General features: G+C 45.8%; 1 protein-coding gene across 20 annotated transcripts in view; it reads left to right on the forward strand.

The window, feature by feature from the left end:
• PHACTR1 (phosphatase and actin regulator 1) overlaps positions 1–14,965 on the forward strand; it is a 560,191-nt gene that overhangs the window by 492,234 nt on the left and 52,992 nt on the right. For all 20 annotated transcript variants that reach the window (XM_021099751.2, XM_021099756.2, XM_084967373.1 and 17 more), the window contains one exon: positions 13,220–13,470. In XM_021099751.2, coding sequence (XP_020955410.1) covers positions 13,220–13,470 — 251 coding nt within the window. The remainder of the gene's footprint in view (positions 1–13,219; positions 13,471–14,965) is intronic.

The following is a 14,965-nucleotide window of genomic DNA, read 5'->3' on the forward strand; positions in this document are numbered from 1 at the left end:
GCATTAGCCTCTGATCTTGCCTTTGAGCTGGGCCCAAACGGCTCTCCATTTTCCTGGCAAGGAACCGGGAGCCCAAGATGCTCCATTCGTCCATGACCCGGCTGGGACCCAAACATGGTCCTCGCTCCACGTGCATCTCGCTCTCCTGGCAGCACAGCCAGCCAGGCCTGACCTGGGACGTTGGCTGATGTCTAGGGACAAAGCTGTAGAAAACTGCCGTCGGGTTCCTCCCTCAGAAATGGAGAAACTGTGGGTTAGGCTCTGGTTTTCTTATGGTTTTATTCATCACATCCTGGCCCCAGACCCTGTTTCAGAAATGTGGCTTATCAGTCCCTAGAAGGACAGAGAAAGGAAAGTGAATGAATTAATTTACATTCATCACCACCGCTGGGGGGGAAGGAGGGGGAAGCAGCTCCAAACACATTCTTCACTCAGGAAAGCTCAGTCCCCGAGTCTATATATAAAACAGCATCGTTTCCTGCTGACTTCAGTCCTACATATAAAAAAAAAAAAAAAGCTCTAATATTGAGTCTCTTATCTTAGAAGGCCATGATAAAACACACAGTTGATGCCTGCTTTCCGAAAATGAATCTGTTTCACTATTTTCTTGGGTTTCACTGGTTATTTCTGTCATTTTCCGGCCTCGGGCACTGCCATTTGTAGCGTAATTTCTCACACGTTTTGGGGCCCCGAGAAGAAAACATCTGGTTGTTCCCTGTTCTCTCTGAAAACTCTCTTTATAACCCTGTGCAGTTGAAATGACAAAAGCCATTCCTGTTGAAGTTGAGTCTCATTTTTGGCCTCAGACTGGAGGGTAATACATTTGCTTTGTCCTTTTCAGGAGATGAATATCTTTTTTTTTTTTTTAAATGTTAGCAATACTTGCAATTGAAAATTAGATGCCAGAAAGCAGGATCCCTTTGGGACACGTTTTTCTTTAGAAATGGTGCAATGGCTCCCAGGTATTTTCAAGGAAGATTAAGGATTAAAATGGTCAGTGATTTTTTATTTTTATTTATTTATTTATTTATTTTTTGTCTTTTTGCCTTTTCTAGGGCCGCTCCTGTGGCATATGGAGGTTCCCAGGCTAGGGGTCGAATCGGAGCCATAGCCGCCAGCCTGCACCAGAGCCATAGCAACACGGGATCCTAGCCACGTCTGTGACCTACACCACAGCTCCCGGCAATGACGGATCCTTAACCCTCTGAGCAAGGCCAGGGATCGAACCCACAACCTCATGATTCCTAGTCAGATTTGTTAACCACTGCGCCACGACGGGAACTCCAGTGGTCAGTGATTTTTAATTGCGAACCCCGCCCCTGGTTTCCTGTGAGAGCAACAAAGGTGCTTGGTAACAGGCAATCCTATGCCCAGGGAGTAGCCACAATGCTCTACCGTGTTATCTACCTGTTGCCACATGATGGTGAGAAAGATGATAGTGAAGTTCTCCTGAAAAGGGACCGAGTTGTAATGACCCTGAGCTGTTATAGATGTCTTGGCATTTGGTTCATGATGAATTATGAAAAATAAACTGCCTCTCCCTCACCGGTAATGAACATGAAAGGTACAAGTCTCTCATTTTCAAAATCTAAGCATTTCTTAGAAACATGTGACTGTTTAAATGGTGGGGAGGAGTTAAGACCCCAACTAGTATCCAGGAGGATGCGGGTTTGATCGCTGGCCTTGTTCAGTGGGTTAAGGATCTGGTGTTGCCGAGAGCTGGGACAAAGATTGCAGATGTGGCTCTGATCCTGTGTTGCTGTGGCTGGAGTGTTAAGCCGGCAGCTACAGCTCTGATTTGACCCCTAGCCTGGGAACTTGCATATGCCGCAAGTGCAGCCCTAAAAAGCAAAAAAAAAAAAAAAGAAAGAAAAAGAAAAAAGAAAGAAAAGAAAAGAAATGATGGAAAAATGTGGCGGGGGTTGGGGAAGGGCTCTGAGAGGTGCTGTTATCCTCTCAATTTATGTGTCTCCTGCTTGGTCTGGTAGAGCCCAAAAGGAGAGTTGAATTTTCCAAAAAGGAGACTCATGAAATATTATTCTGGATGGAGACAGGACGAAGGGGAGAGGGTACAGCTTTTCACTTCCCTGACATGTCCTGGGGACATAGTGAAAGTGAAGAGAGTTTGAAATGCGTGCTTCTTAGCAATTTAGAGGACTCTGCCCTTTTACTCTTAAGCATTCTTAATCCTACTTTTGTGCATCTCCTGTAAAAAGCAGGCCTCTTGTTTTAGGTAAACTTCTGTTTGTTCTTGACGTCTTCATTTTTTTTTTTTTTTTTTTTTTTCCGTGAAGGGAGATATTTAGGGACTTGCATCCTCTAGGGAGAAAGAAGTGAGGACAAAAGCAAATTCACATCCTCCCTCGCAAAGTGACCTTTCAGCAGAGGAGAGAGCTGGCACAGCAATGAATATGTTATTTGCTAGATATATAAATACATACATTGAGGAAAATATTAATCGGGGGAGTGGAAAAGGATGAGGTGGTGCCTTTCTGTCCTCAAGGAACAGTGTCATTAATGTGGTTGCAATAAACCTATCGCATCACTTCTTTTCTTTGCATCCAAAATCTTTTTAATAACAAGCAGGATCTGGGGTTCGTTTTCGTAGCCTTGGCTGGTGGTTGGCCTCCGGTCCTCTCAAACTGCTGGCCCTTGGGGCACACATAGGCTTTGGTGTGGCCATGCCGGGGCCTGGGGTCTTGCCTGTACACCTCCCGGCCCTTGTAAGGACCAGAGAGGAGGATAGTTCCATAGCCACTGGGGGAGTCCGGGGCCCGCTGGTTAAAGGGGAGGCTCTTGCCCCCAGGCTTGAGAATGTGGCTCCAGGCACAGCCGCTCCATCGCCAAGCACGCACTTCAGTTCGGGTACCTCCTGGACACACATGAGCAGTTACCGTCCCGATGACTCTGGCTGACTTGCCTTTCTGGCTGGGAAGCTTCACCTTCCAGGTCATCCAGGAGAGAGACACAGGCGGCCGGTTGATGTGACTCATGAGCAGCTTGTTGTGTACAACCTGAAGGCGGAGTTGGCTTGTCTGGCCAGAAACCTGTATGGCTTGACCATCAGCCTCGGGTTAGCTGTCCTGGCCCTTGGGCGCCTTGCATCAAACCTATTGGTCTCTGTGATGGCTGATGGCGCCCCTCCTTAGCCAGGTCTGGAAAAAACTGCCTCACTCTCTTATTGATGACACACCGTCATCCCAGGCTGGACCATCCAGCTTGGTCAGATTCTCTTCTCCTCGCTCTCGTAGCCTGTTCTCTCTGCACAGCTGCTCACCCCCAGCCACGTGCTACTCACGTGAACACGGCCGTACCGCCAAGTCTAGAGTTGAGACCCACCTCGGTCTCCCATCACAGCCTTCAGCCTTCGGGCCCTTCCCAGAAGAGCAAGGGCAAAGTTGGGTCCTGTGACCATCTGTTGTCCTTGCTTTTCACTCTACAGATAAGTGTCACATTCCGTGGGTTTTTTTTGAATGCATGATGCAAAGGCATTTCATAGTGGGCACATCCATATACAAGAAAATAAGGGCCTCGAAGGTTCTCTGGGAGAAGGCAGCCTGGTGAAGTGAAAGAGCACAGGCCCTGGTGTAAGAACACCCATGTCTTCTTCCCTGCTGTGTGATCAGAGCCACGTGATCGCTCATTTTCTCAGAAAAGTGATGTCTTCCTCCATAAAATCAAGCTAACAGTAATACCCTCCCTGACTTTGCAAGGTTTTCGGTGAAGATGAAATGAAATCATGAACATGTATGGAGCACTTTGATAGGACCCTAAATGTTAGCTATTGTCACTGTTTTGAAAGAGGCCCTGGTCCCTGGAGCGCCCTGGGGTACTTAAATTAAGAGAGTGAAATACTCCAGCGTGGTGCCGCTGGCCAGCACGTGTGAATGTCACGGAATGCTCTCAGGTTTTTGCAGCTTCATCCCTAGTGCTTTCTCAGGAAAATTGCATCATTTGGAGCTACTTGGATGGGAAACAGAATTCATCTTTTCCCCCCTTGGAGGAGAATTGGGGCCTTTGGTGTTCATTTAAATTCATCATACAATGTCCTGTAAGAAGAAACCTTGTAGATTGCCTCTAGACCAACTCCTTCACCTTACGAAGCAGCCTAAGTGGACAGTCGTAGCTGAAGTGGCCTGACAGCTGGTGAGCGTAGAGTTGGGAAATGTGCTGACCTTACGCTCTCTCTGTTATGCCTTCTGTCCGGGGACGGAAGGCATGTGGGTACCCGGACGTTCTTGCGTGCCCACATCTTTGTGCCTTACCTGTGGGTTATCTTCTTAGGAAGAACCCTGGATCCCTACGTCCTTTCCTAGGATGCTTTTCCCTCCATAGCACGACGATCTAAGGGTGAGGGATAATTAATGTCCGTGGTGAGAGGTGTATTCTGGCCTGTTCTGGATCCTAGAGACTCCGATTCAGAAATCTGATTGGCTTTTCCATCTGTTCCCAAAACATGCACAACAATGGGGCTGGGATATGAAGGTGGCCTGGCTCTGAGGGGCTGGTTCTGAGGTGGAGTGGTGGCAGGAAAGCCCACAGTGTGTTTGGGAAGCGGCAGGTGCCTGCTGTGGCTGAAACACCAGGTACACCGTGAAGAATGGTCACTGGGGAGATTGGAAGGAATTATGGGGCCAGACCGTGAAGCATCCCCGAGTCCATTCCAGAGGGTGAGGTTCCACTTGACCGTGAGACCCTTCAAAGATCTTTTAATTGAGGGCATTACATGATCAGACCTGTGTGACAGCAGTGAAGCGTAGGGCTGGGTGGTGGTGAAGAGGAGAGAAAGTTCTGGAAGAAGAGTAAGTTTCGAAGCCACCGCAGGGCTCTGCTCCTCCCGGGCGGCAGTGTAGTGACAGCAGTGGAGGCCAGGCTCTACTGCCTACCACCCCACCGCTGTGACCGTGCCTGTGTGCCTCGTTTTTCCTCTCTGAAATCGGGGAATAATGGTAGTGCCTATCGAATCGTGTGGTGGTGAACCTTCGGTACATCCGTCTCGGGCTCTGTGTGAGCATTGACGGTGATGGGTCTTATCACCACTGCGTGCAGTGGTCCATCCAGGAGGAGTCAGCGAGCTTCCGTTCAGGAGGCGAGGATGAGGGGCCCCAGGTTTACCTGAGATGTTCATTCCCACTCACCCACCTGGAAGAGGAACAGCAAACACAACCCCCGTGTGATGAGGTCCACTTGAATTCCCAGCAAACTAAATGCCAATCCCTGAACAGGTTTTTGTTTGTTTGTTTGTTTTAATTAAAATATAGTTGACTTACAATGTTCCTGCAATTTCTGCAGTACAATGAAGCAACCCAGCCATATACGTATATATATATATATATATATATATATATATATATATATATTCTTTTTTTGTACTATCTTCCATCATGTTCTAACCAAGAGACTGTCCACAGTACCCTGTGCTGTGTAATAGGACCCCACCACCCATCTGTTCTAAATGTAATAGTTTGTATCCACCAACCCCAAACTCCCCATCCATCCCCTTCTCTTTCCCATCCCCCTTGGCAAATACAAGTCTGTTCTCTATGTCTGTGAGTCTGTTTCTGTTTTGTAGATAAGATCATGTGTGCCATATTTTAGATTGCATGTATAAGTGATATCCTATGGTATTTGTCTTTCTCTTTCTGACTGACTTGGCTTAGTCTGAGAATCTCTAGTTGCATCCATGTTGCCGCAAATGCCATTGTTTTGGCTTTTTTTATGGCTGAAAATAAAAAAGGATGTTATGGTATCCCATTGTATATATGTACCACATTGTATATATGTGGTCCATTCATCTGTCGATGGACCACTTGGTTGTTTCCATGTCTTGGCTATCGTGAATAGTGCTGTAATGAACACAGGGATGCAGCTATCTTTTTTTTTTTTTTTTGCTATTTCTTTGGGCTGCTCCCTTGGCATATGGAGGTTCCCAGGCTAGGGGTTGAATCGGAGCTGTAGCCACCAGCCTATGCCAGAGGCACAGCAACGCAGGATCCGAGCCGCGTCTGCGACCTACACCACAGCTCATGGCAACGCCGGATCGTTAACCCACTGAGCAAGGGCAGGGACCGAACCCGCAACCTCATGGTTCCTAGTCGGATTCGTTAACCACTGCGCCACGATGGGAACTCCCAGCTATCTTTTTGAATGAAAGTTTTGTCTGTAGATATGCCCAGGAGTGGGATGGCTGGGTCGTATGGTAGATCTATATTTAGTCTTCTGAGGTGCCTCCATGCTGTGCTCCACGGTGGTTGTACCAATTCACATTCCCACCAACAGTGCAGGAGGGTTCCCTTCTCTCCACATCCTCTCCAGCATTTGTTATCTGTTGACTTGTTAATTAATGATGGCCATTTTGACTGGTGAGAGGTGGCACCTCATTGTAGGGATTTTTTTTTTTTTTAGGGCCCCTCCTGTGGCATATGGAAGTTCCCAGGCTAGGGGTCAAATTGGAGCTGCAGCTGCTGGCCTTTGCCACAGCCACAGCAATGCAGGATCCAAGCCACATCTGTGACCTACACCAGAGCTTATGCCGGATCCTTAATCCACTGAGCAAGGCCAGTGATTGAACCCACATCCTCGTGGTTACTAGCTGGGCTTGTTACTGCTGAGCCACAAGGGGAGTTCTACCTCCTTGTAGTTTTTGATTTGCATTTCTCTAATAATTAGTGATGTTGAACGTTTTTTTTTTTTTTTCATGTGCCTGCACGCTATCTGTATGTCTTCTTTGGAGAAATGTTTCTGCCCATTTTTTGACTGGGTCATTTGTTGTTGAGTTGTACAAGTTGTTTGTGTATTTTGGAGATTAAGCCCTTGTTGGTTGCATTGTTTGCAAAGATTTTTCTCCCATTCTGTGGGTTGTCTTTTCATTTTTTCTAATGGTTTCCTTTGCTGTGGAAAAGCTTTTGACCCCAAGAGTTTTGATGTGAATGTTCTAGAATACATCTGATTACATGAGTCAGCCTTCCCTCGGGGACTTGGACAGGTTCTCTGGAAGATGTGGTGACTCTTTCAGGCCACTGAAGTGGCATTTTGTAAATCACTCACCTGGGCAGCATAATGAGAAAAGCTGCTTCCTGCGAATTAGTTTGGAGCCCTTGCAGTAATGGGGTAACTGCTCAGGGACTTACAGCAGGGAAACTGTGACAGTGTCAGGTCATTGCCACTGTCCCCAGGGTGCCAACCTGAGACACAGCAAGTCAGGAACGTCGGGCATGGGATGGGCAGTTCATCCTTCAGCAAAAACTCAAATTCTGGAGAGTTAATACCCAAGTTGCACAAGAAGAGACTCACGTGGTTCAACTCTGAGAACACAGCACGTAGCAAAGGCATTGAGGACACTCTAGGCACTTTTGCTTCCTGGAGGACATTTGGTAATATCTGGATTGTCCCAGCTGGAGGAGATGCCACCAGCATCTGGTCAGTAGAGACCAGGGTTGCTGCTAAACATCCTATAACACACGAGACTCCCCACACACAAAGAATTGTCTAGCCCAAAATGTCAACCATGCCGAGGTTGCGAGAGTCTGGCCTGGGCCAATATTTAGCCAAAATGTCATTGGTGGTACCCAAAGTGAATTTGAGACAGCTTTTTAAAAGTTTTCATAGACACACATATATTTTAATATGTTATAAGCACATTATTGACATAAAACTAGTGATTACAAGGATATTCATGCTTACCATGAGACGAAATTCGTATTCAAGTGTTTTCAAGTGTTGACTTCAAGACACAAAGTAAATAATAGTGTAAAGGGACTTCCAGTTGGGCTCACACAAAAGAGCTCAGGAGTGTGGGATGATGGAGGTTAGAAAACACTGATCTGGACCAGCAGATTCCAAAAGCTTTTTCTGTTAAAAAAAAAATTGAGAATAGTAAATATTGGAGGCTTTGTTGCAACTTCTCAATGCTGCCATTTTGATGCAAAAGTTGCCCTGACAATAGGTGAACAGATGAGTCCTTTTCCCACTCCGACCATTCTGTCCCCAGTGTCGAAGATGCGACTTTAACCACAATGCCCCAGGTGTAGGCTGACTGTGTAACCTGATTAATTACCCTGTTAATAAGATTTAAAATATTTATAAAGTAATATTGCCCATTTTGCACACATGTTGACAGAGCATTCCGTTTCCTCCTCCTCGCATGCGTGTGGTTAGTGGGGTTTGTGTCTAACCAAAATACACAATCTTACAAGGAACACAGTTCGATTTTTGGACACGATTCATAGGACACAGTGGGTTCCATTTCCACCTCCTTCCTCTACTCCCTATGCCTTCATGGGCCCATTAATTACCCTCTCAGAGCCTCCTTTTCCTGTTTAATAAAATGAGGATAATGACTCCTCTCCTGCAGGGATGTTCAAACAATGTAATGAAATATTGGATGTGGAAGTTTCCAGAACACTGGACGACCCATGAAGGAAATGTTTGCTTTTTTTCCTTTTCTACCTTCGTTCTTCCACATATTTGATTCTGTCATTAAGCCATTAGTAAAAGTGCCAGTCCAGTCAGGGTGCCGAAAGCTGTGCCAAAAAAACCACTGGATGCCTCCCTGAAAGTTAAAGAATGACCTTTTCATTAATAGCCTTTGGAAATGACTCATCAATGGCTTACAAATGCGCCCAAAAGTCCCAGCCCTTCTTTCTTTCCGCACAAACAATAAGCAGTGACTGAATATCTACTTCATCTCAGCCATGGTGCCAGGCACCTGCTCTGCAGATGAAGAAGCCATGGTCCCTGCCCCTGGAGGCATCTGCTGCTCGGTTGGCTAGGGAAGCTAGTAAGCAAACAGAGGTGCCCCCCTTTCACAGCTGTGAAATCTCCCGAGAACACAGCACAGTGTTGGGAGACAAGGATGAGAAGATAAGTAGAAATCGACAAGGTGGACGTGGGGTGGGAGCACATCCCAGGCCAAGAGGGTGCAGGGCGCTGTGACCGAGGGGTGAGCTGTGTGGGGACAGAGGTGGGGAGGAAGGATGAGGCTGGGTGAGTAATAGGGTCAGATCACGCAAGGCATTGCTCATCCGGCTGTGTATGAATGACTGCTTCCAGGCTGATGGTTTTCACGCGTCTCCAGCAGTGAGATCTTTTATTTAGAGCGGGTCTCTAGGTGACACCTCCACTATAGGAAACCAGCGTTACTGAGGCTGTCGGACTGAGTGTTCCCTTCTTGCCTGTAACCACCGGCGGTGGAGACCAGACCTAATGAGGAGCTGCATGTCCGTTGATTGAGTTCTTTGCTGTGAATGGTATAGCTCGCATATGGATTGTCGGGATTTTCCATGGGTGTTGCTCTCGGAGCCCTGGTTTTGGAGGTGAGGCAGACGTTCAGAGACCTAACAGGTGAGATGGCTTCGTCTGTGTTTCTGAAAGTTGAAGACAGTCTGGAGGCTAAACTGAAATGGAGATGGTTTGGAACCCCTCCTAGAAGACCTTTTCTAAGAAAGAACAAGTGAGGAGCCCTCCGAAACCTTCCCAGTACAACACACGTCCTCCAGCCCTACGAACACCGAAGTGCTACCCCATTTTGCCCCAGGACACTGAGGCTCGGGGGAGTTAATAAACTGGCCAATGTTGGGAGGTCGAAAGTGATGACCTGGGACTTGGACTGCATCTTGACTCCTCAGATAGGGGCACCAGCAGAACCTTCCAGCCTCCTCAGCTGATTCCTCCCCTGTGTCTTTGCTTGCCATCCTGTGGTCATCTAGGGCTACCAGATCTATGCAATTAGCTGGGGGTTGTCTTTCTCCCTCTCAGCATTTTTCCTCACACATCGTTGACAGTCAGTGGATGTTTATTAATGGAAGATTTTAGTTTAGTTTAGTTTTGCTTTTTAGGGCTGCACCTGCAGCCTATGGAAGTTCTCAGGCTAGGGGTCGAATTGGAGCTGAAGCTGCCGACCTCCACCACAGCCACAGCAACCCCGGATCTGAGCCCCATCTTCGACCTACACCACAGCTCACAGCAACACAGGATCCTTAGCCCACTGAGCAAGGTCAGGGATCGAACCCGCATCCTCATGGATACTAGTCGGGTTCGTTACTGCCAAGCCACTGTAGGAACTCTGATTAACTGAATATTTTTAAAAGCCTATTTGGTGGATGCACCAGCTGCCTGGGAATCCACCTTCTTTGTCCTTTTGGGAAGGTGGACATCCTGTCCCATGCTAGAGTCATACTCCAGGAAGATAGCTGAATTGGCCAGGTGAGGTCTCTAGCTGTGGCTGCGAGGTCCCCACCAGGCAGTCACTGGTCCCCATGGCTGGTCCCTATTTTACCAGGCTGGTTGCAGCCTATGTAGGACTTGCCCACGGAGCCCGGGGACCCGCCTTCTGATCCCCTTCCGCCCAGGATCTCACGCTTTCCATGCATCTTTGAGAGGAGAAACTGCAGTCTCTTCTTCATCCCAGCCTGCCTGCGAAGCTGAGTTTATTTCCCTCTACATAGCATTTCTCCTTTCTCTGTCCTCTTGAGGCCATCTGAAGCCTTCGATCTTAAGGAGTTCGTAGGCTTTCTAGCTTCCGACGTTTATTTCTTGAAGAGATGCTTCCAACCCAACACGACTATCTATTGGCTTCCTTGCATCCCTTTGGCACTTCCCCAGCTCTGTGCCTTCACAGGAACCATTAATTAAACTATAAATGAGGCAGAGGAGAAGGCAGGGGTGGGACAAACGTGAGCCACGAGCTTACATGCCTGCCTCCCCATCCCTGATTCCTTTAATACCAGTGTAGAAATCCATGCGCCTTAGAGACCCAGGGAGTGTCATTGATGGAGGGGCCACCTGTTGAGGCGGGTCAGTAACTCCCTAGCCAGTCACCTTTCGGTCAACCGTCGTATTTGCCACCCAAGACTATCTCTTCTGTACTCCACCCTCTTGTTCTCACTGCCATTCATATTAAATTAGGTGGGAAAAGCCCCTTAACCCACTAGTGCCTAATTAAGATGCTGCGTTTTTATAAATGGGTGACTTATTTAATCTTAGCGGTAGAAGGTTGTTGTGTTTTGTTATTTTATTTTATTTTATTTTATTTTATTTTATTTTATTTTATTTTATTTTATTTTATTTTATTTTATTTTATTTTATTTTTCTCTTTAGGGCCACACCCATGGCATAGGGAGGTTCCCAGGCTAGGGGTCCAATCAAAGCTGCAGCCACTGGCCTACACCACAGCCACAGCAACACGGGATCCCAGCCGTGTCCGAGACCTACACCACAGCTCACGGGAACGCTGGATCCTTAACCTGCTGAGCGAGGCCAGGGATCAAACCTGCATCCTCATGGATGCTGGTCAGATTCATTTCCACTGAGCCACGAGAGGAACTGTGGGGATTTTTTGTTTTTCTTTTAAAATTTGATTTAGTTCATTGCCTTGAACATTACAGCTCGTCATGTGTTAAGTAGATTTCCCATTTGTGTCACTCAAGAGTTATGTGAAAAATAAAAAGAGCAAAACAGCCCTTTGGAAACCATGGAAGGAAGAAGGTTAATTCAGTTTAAATTAGACATAGCAATCATTTGAAAAACATAGTTGAAAGTTTCAAAGCAGACCTAGCATGCATTCATATGGCACAGGTAAGATTTTTCTTTTGGGGTAAGATATTCTAAGGCAAAACTCTTCCTAGAGGGCGTAACCCACACTCCATTTCCTTGTGCATGTCAAACACTCTTGGATGCTAAAATGCACGGTTTCCCATGGTTAGAAATTCCTTAAATGAAAGATGTAAAATTTCACTTTGAGTTAATCTGAAAAAGAATTATAAAATTTAACTGTATGTTTCTGGCTCCATTATTCTTGTTGGACTTCATTGAGAGCTGGTCATATGAAGGACTCTAAGTTGCTCTAGGAACCTAGCATCCTCTATTAAGAAGATAACTGTTTTCTTCATTTTTAATGATATGCATTTCCTGATTTTCTTAGAGTAAACTCATATGGCTTTTATGAAGAAGCAGATCATTTTTAAGACCTTTTTTTAATATGATTTTTAGTTTTTCCATTATAGTTTATTTACACTATTCTGTCCATTTCTACTGTTCAGCAGAGTGACCCAGTCATTTATATATATATATACTTTTTCTCACATTATCCTCCGTCGTGTTCCATCATAAGTGACTATAGTTCCCTGTGCTCTACAGCAGGATCTCATTTCTTACACTCCAGATGCAATAGTTTGCATCTACTAACCCCACAAATCATTTTTAATTTTGAAATATTTGTCATCTGAATTGGCTCAAGGGAGCAATTTCCTTTGTGTGCTGAGAGTCTGACCTTGTCCTTGGGAGAGACCTTGCTGAGTCATCTTTGACTGGGTCTACCCTGATGCCATGCATGGGTCTCCAGCCTGATGGTCCCACCTCTTCTCTTTCTCTGCATCTTCATCCATGACGTTTCAAACAATTAGCCCCTACCAGTCAACGCTGTGTATATAGCCTTGCAAGCTACAACCTCCTGTATTATCTTTCTTTCCTGACTCTCCAGCTTCACCATCAAATTAATCACTTTCCTCTAACTGTGAGACCTGTGGATTGCAAATGAACCTTCCTTTGACCATTGGAGTGATTGCACTTAACCAGAAATAAAAAGAGTCAATTTTATATTTAAAAAAAATAAATTTTATATATATATATATTTTTGTCTTTTTAGGGCCACACCCATGGCACATGGAAGTTCCTAGGCTAGGACTTGAATTGGAACTACAGCTGCCAGCCTACACCACAACCACAGCAACACCAGATCTGAGCCACGTCTGTGACCTACACCACAGCTCACAGCAACGCCAGATCCTTAACCCACTGAGTGAAGCCAGGGATTGAACCTGCAACCTCATGGTTCCTAGTCAGACTCGTTTCTGCTGTGCCACAGCGGGAACTCCTAAATAAAAAAAAATTTTTAATTGTAAAAACACATCTTCACCATTCTAAAGTATACGGTTTGGGGCATTTTAAGTACATTGGCATTATTGTGCTTAATAATGTGTGATGTTTAACCACCCTCCATCCACGGGGAGTTAGAATCCTCATTTCCTGCTCGGGGCTGCCTCCACCATCAAGTACTTCTGTCGCCCTAACACATGTAGCTGTTCGGTGAGAAGTGAGACTTATTGCCCTGTAGACCTTTTGCCACTTGGGACAGAACCACAAAGTTTGTAAAAGGTTCTGATACATTTATGTGACACTTTAGCCAAAAGGAATGACCTCTTTTCTCCTTCTCTTTAAACAGCTCTGAGCAGCGGGTCCCCTGTTCTACTTCCTACCACAGCTCTGGTTTGCACTCGGGTGACAGTGTCACAAAAGCCGGACCTCTGGGCCTTCCGGAAATAAGACAAGTGCCAACTGTTGTGATTGAATGTGATGACAATAAAGAAAATGTGCCTCATGAATCAGACTACGAAGACTCTTCTTGCCTGTACACGAGAGAGGAGGAGGAGGAGGAGGAAGAGGATGAGGATGACGACAGCTCATTGTACACCAGTGGGTGCATCCAAGCTCTTTGTGGAGGGCGGAAGGGGCGTGGCTGGTGGGAGGGGCGTGGCCAGTGGAGGGTGTGGCTGGTGGGGGCGTGGCTGGCGGGAGGGGCGTGGCTGGTGGAGGGTGTGGCTGTGGGGGTGTGGCTGTGGGGTGTGGCTGGTGGGAGGGGCGCGGCTGGTGGAAAAAGCTGCCCACCCCTAATCCAGGGCCTGGGGTTAACTGCTTCTTCATTAGTAAAATGAAAGGGTAACTGTCCTCTAAGCAACTTCGGAGCTCTAAAAATTATAACACCAGGCTACCATCTCCTACCTCTTTAGATGTTTCTTTCTTTGATTGCTTCCCTTGGAATGCAAACCCCCCATCAATTAAAAAAAAAAAAAAGGACAAGGAGGGGAGGCATCTTAAAGTTCAATTCCAGTCTACAGAATACTCGGAAATATTAACCTTTGTATATGGAACGAATTCACTTCTAAGCATACCTCAACCACTTGAGAAGGCCTGAATTTAAGTTGTTTTGAATTTTTTATTAAAATATAATTGATTTAAAATATTGTGTACAAATTTACAATTTGTACAGCAAAGTGACACAGTCATTCATATAGCTATATGAATATATCAAAATATCCTTTTCTTATATTGTCTTGCATCACGGTCTATTCCAGGAGACTGAATCTAGTTCCCTGTGCTGTGCAGTAGGATCTCATCACTTATCCATTCTACATGTCACAGTTTGCATCTACGAACCCCAAACTCACCGTCCATCCCACTCCCTCCGCCCTCCCCCTTGACAACCATAAGTCTGCTCTCCACGTCTGTGAGTCTGTTTCTGTTCTGCAGATAGGTTCGTTTGTGCCATATTTTAGATTCCATATATAGGTGATATTATAATGTATTCACCTTTCTTTTTCTGACTTACTTCACTTAGTATGATCATCTCTAGTTGCATCCACGTTGCTGTGAATGATATTATTTCATTCTTTTTTATGGCTGAGTAGCATTCCATTGTATGTTATGTACCACATCTTCTTAATCCATTCATCTGTTGATGGACACGTAGGTTGTTTCCGTGTCTTGGCTATTGTAAATCGTGCTGCCGTGAGCCATAGGGGTGCATGTATCTTTTTGAATGAAAGTTTTGTCCAGAAATACGCCCAGGAGTGGACTTGCTGGATCATATGGTAGTCCTGTATTTAGTTTTCTGCGGAATCTCATTACTGTTTTGCATAGTGGTTGTTCAAACTTGCTTTCTCACCAACAGTGTGGGAGGGTTCCCTTTTCTCCACACCCTCTCCAGCGTTTGTTATTTGTAGACATGTTACTGATGATAGAAGGCCTGAATTAAATTTCTTCTTTAAGGCCTTCAAATGTGCTAAGAGATGAGAGGAGAAAAAATGAACCTATCATTCTGGCTATGAGAAATACATTTTAGAGAAGTGAATACACACTAACCTTTGGTCAGCTCTTTAACGCATGAACTTACATCACAGCAACCTTTTGC

The sequence above is a fragment of the Sus scrofa genome, chromosome 7, assembly GCF_054392235.1.
Source record: "Sus scrofa isolate SSC_HxYL_T2T_F1_AM1 chromosome 7, Sscrofa_HxYL_maternal_Yorkshire_Landrace_v2.0, whole genome shotgun sequence".
Taxonomy (NCBI): Eukaryota; Metazoa; Chordata; class Mammalia; order Artiodactyla; family Suidae; genus Sus; species Sus scrofa.